The sequence below is a fragment of the Aquarana catesbeiana genome, linkage group LG05 (genome assembly GCF_042186555.1).
Source record: "Aquarana catesbeiana isolate 2022-GZ linkage group LG05, ASM4218655v1, whole genome shotgun sequence".
NCBI lineage: Eukaryota > Metazoa > Chordata > Amphibia > Anura > Ranidae > Aquarana > Aquarana catesbeiana.
The window spans coordinates 167,652,587-167,679,829 of record NC_133328.1 but is presented as its reverse complement, the minus strand read 5'-3'; the positions used below and the strand labels follow the sequence as shown (position 1 = coordinate 167,679,829).

The 27,243-nt window shown below is 40.1% G+C and overlaps 1 protein-coding gene across 2 annotated transcripts in view; it reads right to left on the bottom strand.

Moving 5' to 3' along the window:
- The window catches only part of LOC141144549 (collagen alpha-4(VI) chain-like), a 418,531-nt gene that overhangs the window by 302,999 nt on the left and 88,289 nt on the right, over nt 1-27,243 (bottom strand). For both annotated transcript variants that reach the window (XM_073630331.1, XM_073630330.1), the window contains exon 3: nt 2,127-2,220. In XM_073630331.1, the coding sequence (XP_073486432.1) occupies nt 2,127-2,202 (76 nt within the window). In that variant the 5' untranslated portion in view covers nt 2,203-2,220. The remainder of the gene's footprint in view (nt 1-2,126; nt 2,221-27,243) is intronic.

Below are 27,243 nucleotides of genomic sequence, written 5' to 3'. Positions count from 1 at the left end.
GGGGTTACATAAGCAATAAAAGGCAAGGCACAGAGCAGTGGTGGCTGGTGCTCAATATTTTGAAGGGGTGGCAAACTAACACCACCATACACCCCACCCCCACCCCCGCAAGAGACAGATGGGAAGGTGGCAATTAGAGGCCTCCTTACCTTAGAAGGCAGATGACAAGGATTCAGAGTAGGGCTGCTGCTCCTTGCTCCATCTACTCCTTTCTCCGGGGCTGTTGCTTCTTCTCCCATCGAACAGGAAGTGGGACCTGAGACCGGATTGGCTGGGAGTCCTAAGACCCACTTCCTGATTGACTGGGAGGAGAATTAGGAAGACAATAGCGAAAATGAATTCGCTATTGTCACACAACTGGGTGGGCTCAGGGCACAGTGCTCTGCGTCCCGACCCCACCCTTTTTTGAAGCTAATTAAAGCCTCAGGCTCTAATCATGTGCTTCAAAAAACAAAAAACCCCATTGAAATGCATGTGTCCGGTGCCCTGCATGTATATTAGAGGCTGGACACATGGATCAGGGGGAGCGGCGCCCCTGCGCTCCGTATGGATGGGCTGCCACTGGCACAGAGTAGCCAATGTGTCAGTGAATTGAAAGCTGTTATTGGGAAACCATAAGAAAAATTGCAAAGGAAGAGATTAGGGTAAGTTAGGCTGGCCATATATGGATCAAAACAGACAGGGACTGGACAAATTTCAAACCATGTATGGGCAAGGTGGTTGTACAGAAGTTGATCTACTGAGAACAATCACAGCCTCAGCCAACTACTGGGCAATTTCTGTCTGCCAGCTAAAGTTGGCTTTTCACCATTTGATGGAAAAAACATGTGTCGCTGCTAAATCTATCTGTAAAAAAAGGAGGTTGCTGCTGTATGTAAGCCAGCTTAATTGCAAAAGAAGAAAATCAATTCCACAGACAAATATGCACTGCCAGTGTATACTGTCACTGAATGTGTTCGTAAAAATCTTACTGTCCCCTAACATCGTGCATAGTTTTAAGACATCCTCAAAGCACGTTACTTAAAATACATTAAAAGACCCTCTCCCTGCTGTACAGTATTTTTTCAAAACTTTTTTTTACTTCTCCCCCAAGTGTCCAGTTTCCTTTGCCTTGCTGATAGAAGTTTGCCCATTGCCAGAATTAACATGAAGATTCCCCCCTTAGATTTAAAAGGGATTCACCTCTAATCTTGGGATGGGCAAATTTTAAACGATTGGTGAATTGACTGGCACTGAAAACTTTTTTCTTGGCTGTCAATTATTTTATACAGTTAGTCTAAGCAACACCTGTGGGTGTCACCCAGGATGGTCAGCATAAAAATGCCATTTACCTAGAAACTGTCATAACTCTGGACTGACATCCACCCATTAAGGCATTTTGATATTTGCCTAACTCTTCCCAGGGGCTAGCCCACTGCTTGAATAAAGGATGAAGGCTCTTGAAAGGAGTACTGAGGCAGGGCACTGTGATCTTTACGGGAAGTTATGTACAGCACCCTGCAAGCCCCTCCCATCATCAATAATATGCAAGCATTACATAGAGAAGCACCCAGTGATTACAGCACTTAGTCTAAAAATAAGATTAAGTTCTAAAAATAGATTGATTTTTAAAATGTGATGTTGATAATGGTTTTCCTTTGTATGTTAACAATGAGGAATGTAGATTATGTACAGCTAGATATGCTGAAAAAATGCCTACGGCAATAACACAGTTTAGCATCCCAGGGAAATTGAGGGTTTAAATGGCATAATAGAATAAACAAATTATTCTAACATACAGAACATATACATAGTGTATGCAGACTTAAATATACCCAAAGCCAACATGTTTTCCTTTAATTTGAATAAAGAAGGGGAATTGTTAAAAACTGTAGAGTTTTCACTTCTCCCACACCTCAAAGGGGAGATTTTCTTCTACTTCTCACTAGAAGACTCCCCTTTTGCTGTTCTGGTGACAACTCAAATTCACAACACAACAGTAAATTGAGGTACAGTATATCTAATGGCATGGAATATGACAGATGGGCAACCTGTGTACAGCTTAAACATGACTACTTGACTAGAGGAACAGATCAGGATATAAAGCAATATATACATTGTCTGGTAAATGAAACACAAATGCATACCTGTTTTCTGTGTGTTTGTTACATGAACTGTAAATCCGAAGAGCAAGAACCATAAAAGTGATCTCCAGTGTTCCATTTTTTAATTAAATACTATCTGTAATGTAAAAAGAAAAGAGTATAAATAATAACAGTATATATACACATATAGTTAACCACTGAAGGTACGGGCCTATTTTTCAAACTCATTGTTAAAATCATTTTTTCTTGCTAGAAAATTACTTAGAACCCCCAAACATTTTATATATATATATATATATATATATATATATATATATATATATATATATATTTTAACACCCTAGAGAATAAAATGGGGGTTGTTGCAATACTTTATGTCACACCGTATTTGCGCAGTGGTCTTGGGAAAAAATTCACTTCAAATTAAAAAATAAGACAACAGTAAAGTTAGCCCAATTTTTTTTATATTGTGAAAGATGATGTTACGCCGAGTAAATTGATACCCAACATGTCACGCTTCAAAGTTGCGCCCGCTTGTGGAATGGTGACGTTTAATAATTTTTACAGGTTACCAGCTTTGAGTTGCAGAGGAGGTCTATGGCTAGAATTATTGCTTCTAGCTCTAACGCACATATGTGTGGTTTGAACACCGTTTTCACGTATGCGTTCGCTTCTGCATGCAAGCTCAGCGGGCGCGTTTAAAATTTAATTTTTTTTTTCTTATTTATTTTACCTTTTATTTTTATTTTTACACTGTTCTTTAAAAAAAAAATTGCGGCACTTTTATTCCTATTACAAGGAATGTAAACATCCCTTGTAATAGAAAAAAAGCATGACTGGACCTCTTAAATATGAGATCTGGGGTCAAAAAGACTTCAGATCTCATATTTACACTAAAGTGCAATAAAAAATAAATAAATAGTTAAATGTAATTTGAAAAAAAAATGTTGCTTTAAGAGCTATGGGCAGAAGTGACGTTTTGACGTTGCTTCTGCCCTGCAATGGCATGGAGATGGGTGGGGGACATCTTCCCCTCACTCATCTCCATACCAAGCAGGAGAGTGGCTGCCGCCGACTCCGGTAAGTGATGGAGGGCACCCAAGAGCGGTGGGGGGGGGCCCTCTCCCGCCGCTGATAAAAGAGATCTAGCGACGAATCCGCAGCAGAGACCATTTTTATCTGAAAGCAGACCTCCCGCTGAAGAAGAGGATACCGGGGTTATGGTAGCTAGCTGCTGCTATAACAACGATATTCCTCTTCAAACAGCCGACGTATAACGACGTCAGGTGGTCCGTAAATGGTTAAACAAAAAAAATATAAATTTAAAAAAATGGATTTAATTATATAAAGACATTTACACGCTACTTAATAATCTATTGTGTTTTCTTCAAGAAGCAAACATTATCTCTCTTTATTATAACCAAAGTGATTCTTAAAACAGGTTTAGGCTGTCCCTAGACTGCTCTGGTAAAAATACAGTGGCAAGAAAAAGCATGTGAACCTCTTGGAAAAGTATGTGAACCCCTGGTTTTCTGCAGTAGTTAGCAAAAAAATTCTTTCAATCCTCATCTAATAGACAAACAAAACATTCTCAAGGCTGATAGCACACAACAAATTCTAATTTCTCATGTTTTTTTTTTAACAGACCCATTAAACATGCACAATGCTAGAGGAAAAAGTAAGTAAATCCTTGCCATTGGTAGCTGATCGAACCTTCTTTGGCAGCAATGACTTCAAGCAAATGCTTTCGACAGCTCTCAATAAGACCTGCACAACATTCAGGAGGATTTTTTTTACCATTCCACACTTTTGTGGGATGTCTGATGTGAATGGCCCTCTTGAAGTCGCTCCACAGCATCTCTATAGGGTTAAGGTGTAGGCTCTGACTGGACCACCATTTTCTTTTTCTGAAGCCAGTCTGTGGTGGATTTATTTTAAAGCTTAGGGTGATTGTCTTGCTGCCTCACTCGACTTCCTCTAACCTTCAGCTTGTGGCCAGACACCTTTATATTTTCCTGTAAGATATTTTGGTAAACTTGCCAATTAATTTCCCCTTGATGATGACAATTGGTCCAGGCCCTAAGGCAGCAAAGCAAGCCCAAATCATGATGTTCCCTTCACTATACTTCACCATTGGGATTATGTTTTGATGTTGGGAAGTGGTGCCCTTTTTAAGCCATACATAGTATTCTACCCGAACAATTCAACTTTTGTTTCATCCGTGCATAAAACGTTTTCGCAGTAGCAATGCGGTTTGCCAAGGTGCGCTTTGACAAACTTCAGGTTTGCAGCAGTGTTTTTTTTGAAGAGCATTGGTGTTCTGCCATGGACACCTTGCTTATTCAAAGACTTATGTATGGTAGACTCGTGAACAGGGATGTTTGCCAGTTCCAGTGATGTCTTTGAACCTTAAAGGATAAGTTCACTTTTTAGAAAAAAATTTTAAATGCACATTTTTTTGCAGGTAAAAAAATGTGCATTTTTTTTATTGGAGCCTGTAAAGCATTGCATCGCCGATCAGTAGATCACTGGTGCCATGCAGGTCTCCAGCAGATCTGCCATTGTATCTGTTTCCCTGTACATCCTGTACAGACAAGCAGATACAATCTGACAGGAAGAGAGAACGAACTACCACAGTGCTCCACAGCACCATGGCAGTTCATTGAAAACTACAATTATTATTATTATTATACAGGATTTATATAGCGCCAACAGTTTGCGCAGCGCTTTACAACATGAGGGCAGACAGTACATTTACAATACAAAGCAATACAGCAGGGATCAGAGGGCCCTGCTCATTAGAGCTTACAATCTAGAAGGGAGGGTCAAGTGGAAACAAAATGTAATAACTGTGGGGGATGAGCTGATGGAGAAAATGAAAATACAGGTGTTAGGTGTGGGTAGGCTTCTCTGAAGAGAAGGGTTTTCAGCGATCATCTAAAAGCTAATAAAGTAGGAAATAAGCTGACAGATTGGGGTAGGGCATTCCATAGGATTGGAGAGGATTTGGAAAAGTCCTGGAGGCGAGCATGGGAGGAGGTGACAAGGGAGCTAGAGAGCAGGAGGTCTTGAGACGAACAAAGAGAACGAGTAGGTTGATATTTAGAGACTAGGCTAGTGTTGTAGCTGGGGGAGAAATTGTGGATGGCTTTGTTCGTAGTTGTTAGTATTTTGAATTTAATTCTTTGGCCGAGTGGAAGCAAGTGGAGGGATTGACAGAGAGGAGTGGCAGACACAGAGCGATTGGTAAGGTGGATGAGTCTGGCAGCAGTATTCATGATGGATTGAAGAGGTGATAGGCTATGTAGAGGTAAGCCGATGAGAAGGGAGTTGCATTAGTCGAGGCGAGAGATGACCAGCAAGTGAATTAAAAGCTTTGTTGTGTCATCTGTTGTGTCACAATCCGACAGTTGCAAATGCTGTCAAGACCTTGTACTTTTTCCATTCACAGAACACGGTGAATGGATGACACGGCCAGGCAGGCAGAGCTCTGCGTGGCCACGTTTTGTTGCAGAGTGTGTCAGCTAGCATGGGGGGAGATCCCCCGCTAGTTGACAGAACGGGAGATCGGGGGTGGGGGCTGGTGCATCTGTAACATGTTATGGGTTTAACGTGTAACATGTTACAAAAGGTGAACTTATCCTTTAAGCTGTTACTCAAAGGTTCTTCCATTTTATATCATTTATGATTCTGCATTGTGCCTTGAGAGTCATCTTGGTGGAGCGCCTATACTAGGAAGAGTAGTCACAGTACTAAACTGCTCCCATTTAGAGACAATTTGCCTATCAGCTAATGGATGCCTAAACACTTTGAGATTGCTTTGTATCCCTTTCCAGCTATATGCTCATTTTGGTGAGCCATTGTTCACATCAGCTGATGTTTCTTATGAAGAGCAATCTTAAAATGTTTGAGTGTCTTTTATCAATCAAAGTAGCTCTGAACCACACCTCCAACCTCATTTCATTAACTGGACTCCAGGTATACAAATTACTAATTCCCTACTGATGCCAATTAGCTTTTGTTGAAGTAATTATTCTGTATATAGGTTGCTGTTTTGACTTATATGAAAATCACATTGTATGGCATATTACTGCAGAAAACCAGTTAATGCCAAAGAGTACTTTTTCTTGCATATCCCATCTACCATCCATCCTACGGTTGTATGCTGTACTGTTTTGACTTACAGTTTATGGTATCAATTGCCTTTAAGATGTTTGCATTACAACTGGACAGTGGAATGGAAATCTCATTTTTGTTATTCCAAGCAAACCTAGATATTTCATGTTTACAGTATTACACATACTACAATATGTACTGATCACAGATTAAACCTCTCCCAACTTAGCTGATCAAGAGTAGAAAGCAAGATTTCATCAATAAGGTACAGCATTTTAAAATAATCACCTTAGATATTAAGGTATTTTTAGCTTATGACATACTTTGTAACTTATTAAACTGGACCTTTCCCACAACACCTCCCCGTATAAAACTGATAAGAGCAATGCAATCTAAGGCTGGTCATAGATGTTTGTTGACAGGCTACATGTACCAAGTCGATCGATCAATCAGTTTGGGTACAACCAGCCTGCCGTATTTATTTGTGATTGTCGCTAGCGGCTCCTATAGCTGCTAGCAACAATCGCTCTCTTCTGTGACAGACAATTGCTCGGCAGGAGGGATTTACCTGTCAGCACTGTCAGTGTTGATGGGGGAATCGTACAATTTTATTTCCTGCAACCCGTGGTCCACAGCTGCATACAACCTGAATTTTGAGTTGACTTTAGAATAAAACTATTCTTGAATTGGTATTGGTGTTTTGTTCTCTCAGATTTGAAATTATAAACTTTGGTAAATATAAGCCTTTTTTTATATGAAACCAATACTGAATGTGTCTTTCTGTGGAATTTATTGCTTTGTATTATATGTATCAGCAAGACATCAGCATCTAGAAGACTATGTAAACACACAGGAGGAAAAACCATATACCCAAAACTCACTCCCCCCAATCTCAGCGCTATGTGTAAACAGGTCTTACAAAAATGCAATTAATAATTGTTGATATATCTAAAATATAAAAAAATATGTACAAAAAACACAATTAAAGAAATAAGTACATTAAAGAGGAGGTTTCCCTCAGCAGCCACTTAAAATCAATAGAATAGTATAAAAATGTTGAGATTAAAAACCTCAGTAGAGATCAGAAATAAAAACATAAAAGCGGCGCTTCTATCAGGCAGCTAAAGTGTATCTGATAGATTGATTTGTATGAAAATACTAGACTATAATAGAAAAATAATGAATAGTAAAGAGTCTCTGATGAGTGTAAGTGGTATATCAGGCTGTATATTCATAAGTGCACCGATCACCAGACACTTCACCTCCGTATGCTCCACACCCCCGCAAGGGGTTTGTACTCACCAGAACCTAGAGATAAATAGGCACGAACACACATCTCATGGACTAGCTGTCTGGATATCCCAATGGGGGAGTGCAGTCTTATCTCCGGAATCCTCGTATATATAAAAGAGACTCCACATAGTCTAGCTCCGTTTTGCAGATTTATTTACACACACAGTAAAATTCCAATAGCACATCGAAGTAGCAATCCAGCTGTGGTAATGTAGCTCAAGATCTTTAAAGTAAAGAACCACAATCATCCACTGGCCCTGTGTTAATCCCGGACAGAGAGAAGTGTACATCAGTGGGGACAGTGAAGCTCTGCATCCACCACTTCTTACTTCCTCCTTCCTGGTTGTAATCCTAGGGCTTTGGAGTGCACAACATAGTGACATAATTTCCGGTCGCCATAAGGTCACGCCCTGATGCTGCGTTTCGTCATTATGACTTTCTCGAAGGGCGTGGCCTTACAGCTCAGCATCCCGGTATTTAACTGAGGGACAGGCAATCAACTAAAGCTCCGCCCCCTGCAAGCGAACAGGCTGGAGTATTAACCCCGCTTGTAATGGTTAGTAAGAGGTACGAGGCCGGGCCATTCTATCTTGCCAATAATAAGATTAGTGGACTAAATATATTGAGCTACGGACCAATACTAACATAAAACCCTAACTAAAAATCAATATCACAATACAAAAGACTTTTAATCACACCAATTAAATTGGAAATAAAGATTAAAAATAAGAATAAAAGGTCACACTAATATCCTTATCCGAGATATATACTTGCAAATTTGCATCAATCATATCCCCGCAATGTATGTTAAAAACTGTTTCAACGTCATAATCTGAGATCAGTAAAAACATTAACTCATTAAAACTGATAATCTTATTAGATAGTTACCTGGAATTGGTATAGGAACAAAAAATATAATAAATTCAAAAAATTAGGAATTATGGATAAAACGGGATGCATAATTGCATGAAAATTGTATGTGGACACCCCAAGCGATATTTAAACCAAAACATCTTAGAAAAAGGTGTAAATACGAATTACAAGCCCAAAATAATGAGACTGAAGTCCTATCATAAAATTAAAATAAAAGTGAACCACCAAGTCAAAACGAATATCCTAACAGATCACACAATGTAAACCAGCATCATACTGTAATATTAGTCTAATTATTGCTAATGAAGCAATTAATATCTAATTCTATATTTAACCCTTTCAGGCTAAGGGTGTCTGTAAGAAAAATCCATTGAGTTTCCTTTTTGGAGAGTTCACGTACTGTATTCCCCCCTCTCCAAGATGGCTTGATATGATCAATACCCCAAAAAACAAGCCCTGAAGGATCTTGGTTATGGTGTTGCTTAAAGTGAAGGGATACATTATGATCCTTAAAACCGATAGAAATGTTCTGTATATGTTCTGCAATTCTGATTCTGAGCAAACGTTTTGTTCTCCCTATGTACATTAGCCCACATGGGCACCTAAGAGCATAAATTACATGCGCTTATTGCACGTAATAAAGTGTTTGATAGAAAATTCTCTATTATTTGAGGTAGAAGAGAACATCTCAACTCTCCTCAATGGTCTGGAGACCCTCCTGCAAGCTTTACACTTTCTACATGCAAAGAATCCATTTTGGTCCCAAAATGTTGGATTTCGGCTAGGCGGGTTGATTACTCTTTTAACAATCTAATCCCCAAAGCTCGGTGCTTTGCGATAAATGAACTTCGGTTTCATAGGCAGAACACTTACTAGTGTTCTGTCTAAATGGAGTATGTGCCAGTGGCTATGGAATATATTCTCCACCTCTCTATATTGAGAGTGGAAAGAGGATATAAAGCCCCATTCATGGTCCACATTCGGATCAATTATGTTTCTATCCCTCAGGCACTGGTCACGTGGTATAGCTCTTACCTCTTCTACAATCAAATCAAGCTGTTGTGGTGTGTACCCCTTCTCAACAAACCTATTTTTTAGGACCAATGCTTGTTGGTCAAAATCCTCCAACACGGAACAATTCCTCCTGACCCTCATCATTTGACCTTTAGGCACATTACGAAGCCACAGAGGGTTATGGCCACTGTGCAAAGGGAGGAAGCTGTTTCTATCCATGGTTTTAAAGAAGACTTTTGTCTGTAGTTTATCTTTAACCCTGAATATCGTCACATCTAAAAAGTTTATTTGTTCGGTACTCTATTGGCTTGTTAACTTGATATTGTGCGTGTTATCATTCAGGTGATCCATATATTCTTTCAATGTGGATTCTGTACCTGCCCACAGTAATAGCAGGTCGGCTATGTAGCGTCTATAATAGAGGAGTTCAGGTCTCCTCTTATGGAACACTACCTTGTCTTCCCATTCACCCATAAAGAGGTTAGCTATGCTGGGCGCAAATTTTGCGCCCATTGCTACACCTCTCTTCTGGTTGAAAAACCTATGGCCAAACCAGAAATAGTTATGCGAAAGACAGAAGTCTAACGCATTCCTCAAGAGCACTTTCTGTTGATGGGGTAGATCATCTCTTCTGCTAAGCGCCCAGTTGAGAACCAATAGAGCGTCTTCGTGTTGTATGACTGTGTATAAACTGGCCACATAAGATGTGACCAGAAATACTTCTTCTCTACCCGTGAGATTAATCTCCTGTAATTCCTGTAATAGGCTTTTTGTATCCTTCAGGTAAGCTTTTGTAGCAACAACACTTTTTTGCAGAAATGTATCTAAGTATTGGCCCAGTCTGGAAGTCACTGAGTCTATCCCATTAACTATGGGCCTTGGGGGAGGATTTAGCGCATCCTTATGGATTTTTGGGAGGGTATATATGGTGGGAGTTCTACTACTACTGGGAATAAGGTATCTTTTTTCTTTACTAGTTAAGACATGTGACTGGTAACCAGATTCAATCAAAGCTTGCAATTCTGCTCTATATTGTAATGTGGGGTCCCTGTCTAAATTTGAATAAGTGTCTCTATCTGACAAAAGGTCCTCCAATTGGGTAGTGTAGTAGTCTTTAGACAAAATGACAACCCCCCCTCCCTTATCTGCTGGTCTGATGATGATATCCTTCCTATCTTCCAGAGACCTGATCCCCTCTTTAATATACCACGGATTAACATTCTTTTTGGGTTTCAATTTATCAAGATCCCGGAGGACCAAATTTTTAAACATATCTAAACATTGAGATGAGTTATTAGGGGGATTGAAGAGGGATCTGTTTTTCAGACCACTGTCAACAGCTAGTGATGAGTTACCATTCATGCTAACTGAGTTAGACTTTTTGTTGAGGAAAAACTTTTTTATGCTCAACTTCCGCATATACTTGTGAACGTCAATATAAGCATCAAATTTGCCAAGAGGTCTTTTTAGACCACATTTCAGTCCTTGGTGCAATATATTAGTTTCATTATGTGACAGTGTTACATTACTTAAATTAAAGATGCCATTTAGTCGGTTTCCCTCCTTCTTTTTTTGGATCCTAAGTCCTGCTCTGCACCCCCTAGTTCGTCTCTCCTTGGGTTTAGTGGTTGAACATAATTCCTTTCCCAGTATGGTTGGTCCTGCCTCTGGCTGGTCCTGTGGTGTGGTATAATGGTAACTCGGAGGTCTGCCCCTGTGTGGTGGGAAACCTCTCCCTCTCCTTTGGCCCCCCCGGCCTCTCCCTAAAAAAGGGCGTGGGGAATAGTTGCCGTAGTTTGTATTCTGATCCCACAATGGCTCATATCTGTTAGAAATGGGCACTTGATAAGAATTATCATATTGTGGAGGTTGGGGGTTCACACCCGTACCTCCTCTTCCCCTTTTAGCTTAACCTTGACTTATGTTAGTCCTTCTCGGGGTACTGGGTAGTGAACTGGGTGGGATAGATGTCTTGTTGTTAGATCTGTTGTTGTTGAAGACCCCTCCCCTCATCCGTGTGACTCTGGCCAGGGTGAAGTTGTTGTGAACATACTGTGTTGGACTGCAGGAGTTGAGACACCCTCTGTCCTTCCTCTGTGTTAATAGGGTCTAGAGAGTTCTGCCACAGATAAATAGTGTTGGACTGGAAATCTTTCAAGTCCCAAAGAACTTTTTTAATTTCTTTTTCTGAGTATCTCTGTCAACTTTCTCAAGTTTTTTGGTGATTCTATTATTAAATTCAATATATTGGGGTGATTCTTTGATAGGCTCTATCTGTTGCTGTAATTGTTTAATTTTAGTTTCTAACTTAATCATTTTCTTCCTTTTTCTACCTAATACCAATTCCTGTAACTTAATTCCTACTCCATTAAAAAAGCTTATCCATTTGGACATGAAGTCTGAATCATCTAATCCATCCTGAGGTGAGACCTCCCACCTCAGGCTGCGTAGTACAATATTTTCTTTTAGGTAGTGCTCTAGAGTACAAATATCCCACCATGTGCGTACGTGTTTTTCTAGCGTACTGCCCAAAGCTGTGAGTGCAATCTCATAATTCTCTTCAATTGTAGACTGCTCATTAATTGAAAATAAGCTACATCTAATTGCCTATTATGCAAGAACCTGAATATATCCATAGCAAGCTAGAGTAGAAAAACAAAAATATGTAAACACACAGGAGGAAAAACCATATACCCAAAACTCACTCCCCCAATCTCAGCGCTATGTGTAAACAGGTCTTACAAAAATGCAATTAATAATTGTTGATATATCTAAAATATAAAAAAATATGTACAAAAAACACAATTAAGGAAATAAGTACATTAAAGAGGAGGTTTCCCTCAGCAGCCACTTAAAATCAATAGAATAGTATAAAAATGTTGAAATTAAAAACCTCAATAGAGATCAGAAATAAAAACATAAAAGCGGCACTTCTATCAGGCAGCAAAAGTGTATCTGATAGATTGATTTGTATGAAAATACTAGACTATAATAGAAAAATAATGAATAATAAAGAGTCTCTGATGAGTGTAAGTGGTATATCAGGCTGTTTATTCATAAGTGCACCGATCACCAGACACTTCATTTCCTATTTATCTCTAGGTTCTGGTGAGTACAAACCCCTTGCAGGGGTGTTGAGCACACGGAGGTGAAGTGTCTGGTGATCGGTGCACTTATGAATATACAGCCTGATATACTACTTACACTCATCAGAGACTCTTTATTATTCATTATTTTTCTATTATAGTCTAGTATTTTCATACAAATCAATCTATCAGATACACTTTTGCTGCCTGATAGAAGCGCCGCTTTTATGTTTTTATTTCTCATCTAGAAGACTATGTTGGCTTTCCATCTATGTATATTAAAAAGCAATATATCATGTTACTGTACTCTGAACTAAACAAACCAAATAAACAGTTGAATAAGCAAACTTCTAGGGGAGGCAACCTTGAAAAGTAAACCAAGCCTGTATATACTTGTGGCTTTTTTGACAATGTATTAACGTTTTGTTTAAAAGTTACATTCCACACAATTTTTAAATTCCATTTAGGACACCAGATAATATATAATATCTTTAGAGTGTTAAAAAAAATTTTCAGTCACATCTTGGGAAATACAACAATTATTTTTCCCAAAAACATCTTTACTGAAAAACTTAAATAACATACAACACATTTCCATATATTATAATTAGTACTGAAACATTGGTCATAAAAAAGGATTACAATGAATAAAACGCAGCATTTGTAATTATGTAACACAGTAATGTTTGCTAGCACATAGTATGACATCACACCACATACTATGGGTGAAGGGGTGGGTATTGACCAGATATAACTTCCTGGAAATTTGAAGCAGATCTTGTATGTTATTTGAAGTTGAGTTGGAATTATTTTTATATTTTTTAAAATATTATTACAATAATTTTTATCTGGAGTTATCTGACTAATAAACAACAGCAAAATTAGGAATATTTTTTTTCACAATACCTTTGCATAATGATACCTAAAAACTGAGTTGAAGATGGTAAGCTGTGATGATTTGAAGTGGTGGCTATCTGAGCGTTCATTCCAATAGCCTTGACAAACACGTCACTGACCATCAATTGCCCAGCACTGCACCAATTTGCTTTTTATAATCAGATTTTGTTTACATCTATTGCATTTGTGATATATGGCGTATAGTGTACATTATTGTACTGTGCATGATTACATAGGATCCAGAAGCAACAACTGCTCATTTGTTTTACTATATTCTATTTTGTGGGTATATTCATGCTTTATAGGTCTCACATATGACCCTGGACAGGCCAGTTGGGGTTCCCAGTTATAATTTGTTCTGGTACCATACAGCACCTGGAGTATTTATGGACTGTAGATGCTAACATTTAGGGTGATGAGGGTGTGTTTTAAGTGACTTAAAGTATAAATATATTTTTTTTAGTTTTGGATGGAGTGGAGAGGGATTCAAATTTTGTTAGGTTTTATTGCTGTCTGTGCCCCCCGTTAAGGAGATTCACACTCTCTATTTGTCCTGTTTACCATTATCATTAAAAGTGGAAGTTTTGAGTTGTCCCCAGAAAAGTAACAGAATGGAAATCTTCCAATGGGGATAAAAAAAAAAAAGTGATCCTGTTCCCGTATAGCAGGTTAAATTGCACAGTGCTAAGCTGTAAAAACCTGGTTTTACCTGGCAGTTTCTGTGTCCCTGTCTGTAAACCGACCATGGTAATCAGAGCTGCTGAGCCCTGATTACCGCAGTCAGTTTATGTTCCTCCTACATCCGCTGCTCTGCTCTCTCCCCCTCTTTCCCCCCTGTCAGCTCCTGTGTCTGTGTGAGCCGTCTCCGCCCCCCCCCGCTGCTGAAAAGTTGAAATAATGTCACTGCCAGTCCCTTTGTTTTATCTAGCCATAACACAGAGTGTTCATTTTTTTTTTTTTTTTTTTGATGCCTTTAAATACCCTTTTTTACATATCTTCAGGCCGGTCACATGATTCCCGGCCACTCTCCTCCTCCGATCCAGGGCTACAGTGGGAGGTGTAGCCCTGGATTTGAGGAGGAGAATGTCCGGGAGTCACGTGACCGGCCCGAAAATATCTGAAAAAAAGGTATTTGGAGGCATCATACTGTGTGCGCATACACTGTGTGTTATGGCTGCATATAAGAGAGGGGCTGGCAGTGAATTACTTCTTTAAGGTTACAACCACTTTAAGTTGATATGTACACGGAAAACGGTTATCTGCTATATCATCAAACAAGTAAATATTCAGAATAAAGGCATGAGCAATACTAGTGCCCATTAATATTTGGCTGGTTTCTGTGCATACATAGTGAATGGTCATCTACAATATAGTCAGAAAAGTAAATATTTGGAATTAAGGAATGGGCAATATTGGTGCTTAACTGCCTGCTCATGTTTGCTTGATTTCTGTTCCTGAAGCTGTACATGACTACAGGAAGATGATGGTCTTTGATAATGTAGAGAAGGTTTAGGTTGGGTGACCATATAATTTACCTTTTTTTTTTACCATTTGTATGTTTCAATTACAACTCATAAATTGTGTAGTAGAAACATGTTTGATGTGTTAATCTTTTTTACTGCATATTGTTCCCATAGTATAGGAAACAGTATTGAATATTGTTGGATTTCATGGTGGTGACATCATTTATTGTTCAATCCTAGCCAATTCCCATTAAACTATCTATCCCGCAATCTTTTGGCTTGAATCTTAAATTTAAAAGATAATAACATTGCTATTATAATAACGTGACCTATCATTACAGAGTGATTGCCAATGCTTCATTTTTCCCACAGCAATTCTTGGTGAACTGTACTTACTAGCAGTAATGCAATAAGCATCAAACAACCCTGTACAGAGACTCTTAAATGTTAACTAAAGTCCAGAAAAAAAAAAATAAATAAATATTATATATATATATATATATATATATATATATATATATACACGAAAAAATGTAGCTGCACTATAAAAATTGAATGACAGATGTAAGAATTCATTCACATTTAGATAAAGTGATATGCACCCACTATAAAGTGACAAACAGTGACATAATATAAAAAAAATCCAAAAAAAAAACATTTATCAAAAATTTGAAAAATGTGGATAAATGGATATATTCAGTCCATTCCAAAGATATAGAGGAAGAAAGTTCGCTGGCAGAACAGTCCTTCAAGCGTTTAGTTTGACAAGCAACAATGCGATGTAGATCATGCAACCATAACACCCAGAAGAACGTGGTGACAGAAGGGTTCCTCCACCGATAAAAAATACTGCCCCTTAGCAGCTCCTAAGATCTCCAGCAAGGAGATCATACAGGTGTGTGGCTTTCTACCCCAGCCTTGGGTCTTTGATATGGATGGCTCCTTAAGGCTCTTTAAGGCTCTCCTGGAATCTTCTATAAAGTGGATGGGCACTCATCCCCCATAAAAGGATATAAAAAGGAGGCTTCCATAGCGTATTACGATTTAAAATAGTTTAATAAATAAAACGAAATGCACTTACAATTTGGTTGTGTATCAAAAGCTTAGTAAAAACATATGCCGGCCGGCTCCAGTCTGCTGCCCGTCGCTTCCGGGATCAGCGTGAAATGTGGAGACGTCAGCACGCCGCTCCTCCCTACGCCGTTTCGTCATAACTGATGTCTTCCAGGGGCATTTCCTTTTATTTATTAAACTATTTTAAAACATAATACGCTATGGAAGCCTCCTTTTTATATCCTTTTATGGGGGATGAGTGCCCATCCACTTTATAGAAGATTCCAGGAGAGCCTTAAGGAGCCATCCATATCAAAGACCCAAGGCTGGGGTAGAAAGCCGCATGCCTGTATGTTCTCCTTGCTAGAGATCTTAGGAGCTGCTAAGGGGCAGTATTTTTTATCGGTGGAGGAACCCTTCTGTCACCACATTCTTCTGGGTGTTATGGTTGCATGATCTACACCGCATTTATTGCTTGTCAAACTAAACGCTTGAAGGACTGTTCTGCCAGTGAACTTTCTTCCTCTATATCTTTGGAATGGACTGAATATATCCATTTATCCACGTTTTTCACATTTTTGATACATTTTTTTTTTTTGGGGATTTTTTTATATTGTCACTGTTTGTCACTTTATAGTGGGTGCATATCACTTTATCTAGATGTGAATGAATTCTTACATCTGTCATTCAATTTTTATAGCGCAGCTACTTTTTTCGTTTGTATATCCAGTGTGTGTGTCTCACATTTTTAGTTGCGGCTTTGTGTATTTGAATAATATACACTGTATACTCCTGTATACATGTTTTATGGGGATAGCGCAGTAATTTTTACTGGTTTGAATATATATATATATATATATATACATATATATATATATATATATATATATATATATATATATATAATTTTTTTTTTGCAAAAGAGACATGTAGTGCCCTCTACTTTTAAGTAGGTGCTTAGTAGTATTTTTGCTGATAGTGTAAGATATAGAGACAGGCAAATTTAGCCAGGGCCCTGTTCTTTACTAGGCCTGGTTGTGGATTCAGGGTTGGGAGTGTCAGAGTAGAAGGGGGTGTGGCCGCCTACACTTGGGCTCAGGGATACCTTCTCTGCTTAACAGTGGATTGTGCTGGAAAGAGAGGATGGGCTGAGACCTGAGTGGCAACCCATGTGAGAGGATTGACCAATGGTTAATTTACATGGTCAAGGGGAGGTGTCTCATAAAAATGGGAGAGGTCACATGTTTGGAGTACGGAGTTCGGAGTTGGAGGCTAGAGGCCGGGAGTTCAGAGATCCCGTAGCCGGGTAGCCGGAGGTGATTCCAGGGAGGCCAAAAGTCTGGCCCCCGGAGGTGAAGTCATCATGTAGTGCTGGAGGAATACCGGACGTCCCATGCAGGGATGTGCCGGGCAGCGTGGGAGGAGGAGGAGGAAGTAGGAGCGAAGCGGTGGAGAAGAACTGGGTGATCGACTTTCTGTGAGTAGAACATGGACTGTTGATTGGGAGAGAGCAAAGGGAGTGCAAACCCAGAGGAGCTAAATCAGAACTTTATACTGTATATCCAAGGACCACAGTATCAAGTACTTTCCAGGATTGAGGGAAGTTTGACATACAAGTCACGGAAATAGGCAGTGATGGCCTGTGACTTTGAGTTCAACACCCACAGGAATCTAATCAGTCAAACAGAAAGGATTATTCAGAGTGATGCTTATCTGTCTAACTTGAGAGTGCTGTATCATATAGAGAAATGGAACCAGGAAAGGATCACTATAAGGGGATTCATTAACAAAGCTACAGCTATAAATTAACACCCTTTAAAGATAAAGGGGGAAGGGGCATTTCATATACCCCACTGAATAGCCCCCACAGATTTATTCGCAAATAAAGAAATATAAATCTGGAACTTTGACTGTTTGATGTCATGTGATTGCATGGGGGGATCGGAAGTGGAGTGATCGGCAGAAGGTAATGAACAAAAAATCAGCAGCCCCCATGGGGGTACTGCTACAGACATACAAGGTTGTGGAAAAAATAATTTTATCTCATGCTCCTTGCAATTTCTTTTTATTTATGATACTCATATATGTGCAGTGTACATCCCAGCTCTATTCTCAAAATGACAAAAAAAAAAAAAACTCCAGTAGGAGGGACGTGTGCAGGGGTTACATCATTAGTATGCTCATTAGTCAAATATCTGACCTGTCTCTGCTAGGATAGTGGAACAATAATACGTAAGAGTGCCATAATGTGCATTAATGTTATACTTGCACATTAAGGTGAGAGACCAACCACCAAAATGCAAACTGTAGTTCTGCTTTAAAGTTTAAGTTCTCTTCATTCTAAAACTGATGGTTCTAATTCATGCCTTACAGGTGGTGATGTATAGGAGTTTAGGAGTATTGTATTCAGGACTACTCAGTCCAGGAGTACTGTGTTCAGTAGAGCTTCATCCAGTTGTATTGCAAGCCTGGGCTGTGTCATGATGCACCCCTCAAAGAGTTTCCAGCCTGGGCTCACAGGAAGTGGGCTAAATGATGCCGATTGTCATATAACCCAGAAGGGACCAGTGGCACTATACAGGGGCATACCTGGAGCATTTGGCACCCGGGCTGGTTTTATATCTGCCCCCCCATCTGGCACCCCCCCACACCCCCCCATCTGGTACAGCCCTCCCTCCCATCTAGCTCAACCCCCCCATCTAGCTCTACCCCCCCCCCACATCTTAATATTCTAAGTGAAATACTGCTGTGCGCAAACTTGCCAAGAAGGTGTAGTATGATGCACCTGGTGACAGTGGAATAAGGATGTAAACGTTTCTGGGGTGTTCGCTGGGGTACAAAGCATGAAGAAAAGCATGGTTCTGCAATGTGGAAAGCACACCAACCTCAGGGACCAGGAAATGGAACTAAAAATGCGTTTGAGTGGCCACTTCCTGCCTCCTTATGCGTCATTTGCCCTCTTTGCAGAGACTGCTACTAGAGGTCAAAGCTCCCTATGCTCGAAAAAGGAAGCAGAACGGATGAATAGGTGGAGCCAGCCTGAGACCCCTAAGCGGCACTGGCCTTACACCCCCCAATGTGTGGCACCCGGTGTGTACCGCCCTCATTGGTATGCTGCTGGCACTATATCAAGAAAAATGTGAGTAGTCCTGGCGACATTCTTTTTAAATATAGGAAGGGGTGCCCTTTAGTGAAAAAAAACAATATATACAGGGCTTTTTTTTTTCTCAGAGAATAGGTGCAGGAACTCATCCTACCTAGCCAACTTCCAGCAACCTAAACCCCATTTCTCTGGGAAAAAAAGTAAAGCAATGCCAAATAATGGGTATGGTCAAAGCTCAGAATTGTATTTTGCACACAACACAAGATTCAGGAAAGTGTAACTCACAGAGTACAGCACTCAGGAGTGCATAACACACAGGAGTGCGTATTGTGCAGTGCTGAAATGTGTTACATAGTTACATAGTAGGTGAGGTTGAAAAAAGACACGAGTCCATCAAGTCCAACCTATGTGTGTGATTATAAGTCAGTATTACATTATATATCCCTGTATTTTGGTCGATCAGGTGGTTATATAATAGTTTTTTGAAACTATCGATTCCCCCCTGCTGAAACCATTCCCTGTGGAAGGGAATTCCACATCCTGTGGGTTCTTTACTTACAGTAAAGAACCCTCTAAGTAGTTTATAGTTAAACCTCCTTTCTTCTAATTTTAGTGAGTGGCTCCCTTCTGTGAAAACATTATATATCCCTATTGTGGGGTTACAAGTACGGTATTTGTAAATTGAAATCATATCCCCTCTCAAGCGTCTCTTCTCCAGAAAGAACAAGTTCAGTGCTCGCAACCTTTCTTCATCATAACTAATATCCTCCAGACCCTTTATTAGCGTTGTTGCCCTTCTTTGTACTCGCTCCATTTCCAGTACATCCTTCCTGAGGACTGGTGTCCAGAACTGGACAGCATACTCTAGGTGCGGCCGGACCAGAGTCTTGTAGAGTGGGAAAATTATCGCTTTATCCCTGGAGTTAATCGCTTTTTTAATGCACACCAATATTCTGTTTGCTTTGCTAGCAGCAGCTTGGCATTGCATGACATTGTTGAGCTCATCATCTACTAGGAACCCCAGGTCCTTTTCCATCCTAGATTGCCCTAGAGGTTCTCCCCCTAGTGTATAGATTGCCTTCATATTTTTGCCACCCAAATGCATTATTTCACATTTTTATACATTAAACCTCATTTGCTATGTAGTTGCCCATGTTGTAATAGAGCTGTACACCGGCATTAACTAAGATGATGGATGACAATACTTCATTCATACAATCATATAGTGATTCCGCGCTACAGCAATAATGTGCAAAAAGTGCTCAATAAATAAAATAAATAAACACTGTGTAAATATTGTCCAATGAATTGGGATAGTAAAAGTGCAAAAGTAATTAGTCCATAAGTTGGTGTATCAATCTAGGGGCATTAGATTCAATATGATGATGATCTCTTAATTTAACATTTTTTCAATGAATGTTATATGGAATCTAATGCCCCTAGATTGATATACCAACTTATGGACTAATCACTTTTGCACTTTTACTATCCCAATTCATTGGACAATATTTACACAGTGTTTATTTATTTTATTTATTGAGCACTTTTTGCACATTATTGCTGTAGCGCAGAATCACTATATGTTTGTATGTATTTATGAGTGGATTGTGAACACTGGAAGATCCTGCTGCAGACAGCTTTCTTCATTTTATTTGATTGCACTTTACTGCACGGTACGCACTTTGGTTATTTACTTGTTTATTTACTACATTTTAGAGTGTACGAGGTTTTCCCTTTTTATGAATAAGAGATTATTTTGAACACATCTTAGTAGCGCGAAGGCCTTCTATATTTTTACAATTAATACTTCATTCATGTGTCCATGGAAGCAGTACCAGGACAGGTTCCTCTAGCGCCCAGGGCGAAGGATGTGGAACTGTGCCCCCTCCATCACTGTTAATGCATGCCGTAGAATGCCGTAGAAAGTTTTAAAAACTGCAGTTTTTTCAGGAGCAGTGATTTTAATAATGCTTAAAGTGAAACAATAAAAGTGTAATATTCCTTTAAATTTTGTAGCTGGGGGGTGTCTATAGTATGCCTGTAAAGGGGCGCATGTTTCCCGTGTTTAGAACAGTCTGACAGCAAAATGACATTTCAAAGGAAAAAAAGTCATTTAAAACTACTAACGACTATTGCATTGCCGGTCCGACAATACACATAGAAGTTCATTGATAAAAACAGCATGGGAATTCCCCACAGGGGAACCCTGAACCAAAATTTAAAAAAAAATGACGTGGGGGCTCCCCCTAAATTCCATACCAGGCCCTTCAGGTCTCGTATGGATATTAAGGGGAACCCCGGCCAAAATTTAAAAAAAAATGATGTGGGGGGTCCCCCTAAATTCCATACCAGACCCTTCAGGTCTGGTATGAATATTAAGGGGAACCCCACGCCAAAATTTAAAAAAAAAAACGGCGTGGGGTCCCCCCAAAAATCCATACCAGACCCTTATCCGAGCACGCAACCTGGCAGGCCGCAGGAAAAGAGGGGGGGACAAGAGAGCGCCCCCCCCTCCTGAACCATACCAGGCCACATGCCCTCAACATTGGGAGGGTGCTTTGGGGTAGCCCCCCCAAAACACCTTGTCCCCATGTTGATGAGGACAAGGGCCTCATCCCCACAACCCTGGCAGGTGGTTGTGGGGGTCTGTGGGCGGGGGGCTTATCAGAATCTGGAAGCCCCCTTTAACAAGGGGACCCCCAGATCCTGCCCCCCCTGTGTGAAATGGTAAGGGGGTACAAAAGTACCCCTACCATTTCACTAAAAAACTGTCAAAAATGTTAAAAATGACAAGAGACAGTTTTTGACAATTCCTTTATTTAAATGCTTCTTCTTTCTTCTATCTTCCTTCATCTTCTTCTTCTTCTGGTTCTTCTGGTTCCTCTGGTTCTTCTGGTTCTTCCTCCGGTGTTAACGTCCAGCATCTCCTCCGCAGCCGTTTTTAAAACTTTTTTTTGCATTGATCCATGTCCCCTGGGGCAGGACCCGGGTCCCCAAACACTTTTTATGACAATAACTTGCATATAAGCCTTTAAAATTAGCACTTTTGATTATTCATGTTCGTTTCCCATAGACTTTAACGGTGTTCGCGTGTTCGAACAAACTTTTTTCTTATTCGCATGTTCTGGTGCGAACCGAACAGGGGGGTATTCGGCTCATCCCTACTATAAAAGAAACCTCTTCTAAAGAAATATAGAAGCTGCAAATGGTATTCCTTCTATTCCCTCACTGCCATGGTAATCCAGTTACTTGATTGCCTTTGAAGTCAATGACTTCAGGAGGTATATTATATGACTACATTCTGACTCTTCAGATCAGCATTCTTGTCCTAAGTCAGGTTCTCAGAGTACTGGAGCCAGAGACAGTTAGATATTTGCCTTTTCAGAGGGGGGTCAGCAATGGCAGCTTATATATGATAACTGTATGTGGTTATTACATGTTATACAGTATCTCACAAAAGTGAGTACACCCCTCACATTTTTGTAAATATTTTATTATATCTTTTCATGTGACAACCCTGAAGAAATGACACTTTTCTACAAAGTAGTGAGTATACAGCTTGTATAACAGTGTAAATTTGCTGTCCCCTCAAAATAACTCAACACACAGCCACTGTCTAAACCGCAGGCAACAAAAGTGAGTACAACCCTAAGTGAAAATGTCCTAACTGGGCCCAAAGTGTCAATATTTTGTGTGGCCACTATTATTTTCCAACACTGCCTTAACCCTCTTGGGCATGGAGTTCACCAGAGCTTCACAGGTTGCCACTGGAGTGCTCTTCCACTCCTCCAGGATGAAATTACGGAGCTGGTGGAAGATAGAGACCTTGCGCTCCTCCACCTTCAGTTTTGGGATGCCCCACAGATGCTTAATAGGGTTTAGGCCTGGAGACATGCTCGGCCAGTCCATCACCTTTACCCTCAGCTTTTTTAGCAAGGCAGTGGTCGTCTTGGAGGTGTGTTTGGGGTCATTGTACTGCCCTGCGGCCCTTTCCCCGAAGGGAGGGGATCATGCTCTGCTTCAGTATGTCACAGTACATGTTGGCATTCATGGTTCCCTCAATGAACTGTAGCTCCCCAGTGCTGGCAGCACTCATGCAGCCCCAGACCATGACACTCCCACCACCATGCTTGACTGTAGGCAAGACACACTTGTCTTTGTACTTCTCACCTGGTTGCCACCACACACACTTGACACCATCTTAACCAAATAAGTTTATCTTGATCTTATTAGACCACAGGACATGGTTCCAGTAAGCCATGTCCTTAGACTGCTTTTCTTCAGAAAACTGTTTGCGGGCTTTCTTGTACATCATCTGTAGAAGAGGCTTCCTTCCGGGACCACAGCCATGCAGACCAATTTAAAGCAGTGTGCGGCGTATGATCTGAGCGCTGACAGGCTGACCCCCCACCGCTTCAACCTCTGCAGCAATGCTGGCAACACTCATACATCTATCTCCCAAAGACAACCTCTGGATATGACGCTGAGCACGTGCACTCAACTTCTTTGGTTGACCATGGCGAGGCCTGTTCTGAGTGGAACCTGTCCTGTTAATCCGCTGTATGGTTTTGGCCACCATGCTGCAGCTCAGTTTCAGGGTCTTGGCAATCTTCTTATAGCCTAGGCCATCTTTATGTAGAGCAACAATTCTTTTTTTCAGATCCTCAGAGAGTTCTTTGCCATGAGGTGCCATGTTGAACTTCAAGTGACCAGTATGTGAGAGTGAGAGCAATAACACAAAATTTAACACACCTGCTCCCCCATTCACACCTGAAAACTTGTAACACTAACAAGTCACATGACACCGGGGAGGGAAAATGGCTAATTGCGCCCAATTTGGACATTTTCACTTAGGGGTGTACTCACTTTTGTTGCCAGCAGTTTAGACATTATTGGCTGTGTGTTGAGTTATTTTGAGGGGACAGCAAATTTACACTGTCATACAAGCTGTACACTCACTACATTACATTGTAGCAAAGTGTCATTTCTTCAGTGCTGTCACATGAAAAGATAAAATAAAATATTTACAAAAATGTGAGGGGTGTACTCACTTTTGTGAGATACTGTATGTACTGATATTGTTGAATAATTGAACTCCTGTTTTTTTATTTTACTATGCCATATTTTATATTTTTTTGGCCTAATTTACCTATAAACCAAGCTGACCAGAACTGTGACAAACCATAATACTGCCAGTAGTGCAGTAACATTTTTTTCTTTTAACCATTTCAGCCCTGGAAGGATTTGCCCCTTAACCACTTCAGCCCCGGACCATTATGCTGCCTAAGGACCAGAGGACTTTTTCCAATTTGGCACTGCATCGCTTTAACTGCTAATTGCGTGGTCATGCAATGCTGTACCCAAACAAAATTTGCGTCCTTTTCTTCCCACAAATAGAGCTTTCTTTTGATGGTATTTGATCACCTCTGCCATTTTAATTTTTTGCGCTATAAACGGAAAAAGACGGAAAATTTTGAAAAAAAATGATATTTTCTACTGTTTGTTATAAAAAAAATCCAATAAACTAAATTTTAGTCATACATTTAGGCCAAAATGTATTCGGCCACATGTCTTTGGTAAAAAAAAAGTCAATAATTGTATATTTATTGGTTTGCGCAAAAGTTATAGCGTCTACAAACTAGGGTACATTTTCTGGAATTTACACAGCTTTTAGTTTATGACTGCCTATGTCATTTCTTGAGGTGCTAAAATGGCAGGGCAGTACAACCCCCCCCCCCCAAATGACCCCATTTTGGAAAGTAGACACCCCAAGGAAATTGCTGAGAGGCATGTTGAACCCATTGCATATTTATTTTTTTTGTCCCAAGTGATTGAATAATGACATGAAAAAAAAAAAATATTTACAAAAAGTTGTCACTAAATGATATATTGCTCACACAGGCCATGGGCCTATGTGGAATTGCACCCCAAAATACATTTAGCTGCTTCTCCTGATTATGGGGATACCACATGTGTGGGACTTTTTGGGAGCCTAGCTGCGTACGGGGCCCCGAAAACCACAGTTTTAAAGGCCATAAAATGCCCAGATGGCACAACCCATCCCCCCCAAATGACCCCATTTTGGAAAGTAGACACCCCAAGCTATTTGCTGAGAGGCATGTTGAGTCCATGGAATATTTTATATTTTGACACAAGTTGCGGGAAAGTGACAGTTTTTTTTTTTTGCACACAGTTGTCACTAAATGATATATTGCTCACACAGGCCATGGACATATGTGGAATTGCACCCCAAAATACATTTAGCTGCTTCTCCTGAGTATGGGGATACCACATGTGTGGGACTTTTTGGGAGCCTATCCGCGAACGGGGCCCCGAAAACCAATCACCGCCTTCAGGATTTCTAAGGGTGTAAATTTTTGATTTCACTCTTCACTGCCTATCACAGTTTCGGAGGCCATGGAATGCCCAGGTGGCACAAACCCCCCCCCAAATGACCCCATTTTGGAAAGTAGACACCGCAAGCTATTTGCTGAGAGGCATGGTGAGTATTTTGCAGCTCTCATTTGTTTTTAAAAATGAAGAAAGACAAGAAAAAACATTTTTTTTTTATTTTTTTTTTTTTCAAAACTTTGTGACAAAAAGTGAGGTCTGCAAAATACTCACTATACCTCTCAGCAAATAGCTTGGGGTATCTACTTTCCAAAATGGGGTCATTTGGGGGGGGGGGGGGTTTGTGCCACCTGGGCATTCCATGGCCTCCGAAACTGTGATAGGCAGTGAAGAGTGAAATCAAAAATGTACGCCCTTAGAAAGCCTGAAGGCGGTGCTTGGTTTTCGGGGTCCCGTACACGGCTAGGCTCCCAAAAAGTCTCACACATGTGGTATCCCCGTACTCAGGAGAAGCAACAGAATGTATTTTGGGGTATAATTTCACATATTCCCATGGCATGTTTGAGCAATATATCATTTAGTGACAACTTTGTGCAAAAAAAAAAAAAAAAAAAAATTGTCTCTTTCCCGCAACTTGTGTCACAATATAAAATATTCCATGGACTCGACATGACTCTCAGCAAATAGCTTGGGGTGTCTACTTTCCAAAATGGGGTAATTTGGGGGGGTTTGTACTGTCCTGGCATGTTATGCACAACATTTAGAAGCTTATGTCACACATCACCCACTCTTCTAACCACTTGAAGACAAAGCCCTTTCTGACACTTTTTGTTTACATGAAAAAATTATTTTTTTTTTGCAAGAAAATTACTTTGAACCCCCAAACATTATATATTTTTTAAAGCAAATGCCCTACAGATTAAAATGGTGGGTGTTTCATTTTTTTTTTTTCACACAGTATTTGCGCAGCGATTTTTCAAACGCATTTTTTGGGGAAAAAACACACGTTTTAACATTTTAATGCACTAAAACACACTATATTGCCTAAATGTTTGATGAAATAAAAAAGATGATCTTAGGCCGAGTACATGGATACCAAACATGACATGCTTTAAAATTGCGCACAAACGTGCAGTGGCGACAAACTAAATACATTTTTAAAAGCCTTAAAAAGCCTTTACAGGTTACCACTTTAGATTTACAGAGGAGGTCTACTGCTAAAATTACTGCCCTCGATCTGACGTTTGCGGTGATACCTCACATGCATGGTGCAATTGCTGTTTACATTTGACGTCAGACGCCTTTGTGCGAGAGCAGGGGGGGACAGGGGTGCTTTTTTTTTCTTTTTTTTTTTTTTTTTTAATTTTATTTTTAAACTGTTCCTTTCATTTTCTTTTTTAATCATTTTTATTGTTATCTCAGGGAATGTAAATATCCCCTATGATAGCAATAGGTAGTGACAGGTACTCTTTTTTGAAAAAATTGGGGTCTATTAGAACCTAGATCTCTCCTCTGCCCTCAAAGCATCTGACCACACCAAGATCGGTGTGATAAAATGCTTTCCCAATTTCCCAATGGCGCTGTTTACATCCGGCGAAATCTAAGTCATGAAATTCTCATAGCTTCCGGTTTCTTAGGCCATAGAGATGTTTGGAGCCACTCTGGTCTCTCATCAGCTCTATGGTCAGCTGGCTGAATCACCGGCTGCATTCTCAGGTTCCCTGTTGAGACAGGAGAGCCAGAGAAAAACACGGAAGACGGTGAGGGGGGGGGCATTCCCTCCCACTGCTTGTAAAAGCAGTCTAGAGGCTAATTAGCCGCTAGGATTGCTTTTACATGAAAGCCGACCGCTGGCTGAAAAGAATGATACCAAGATGATACCTAAACCTGCAGGCATCATTCTGGTATAA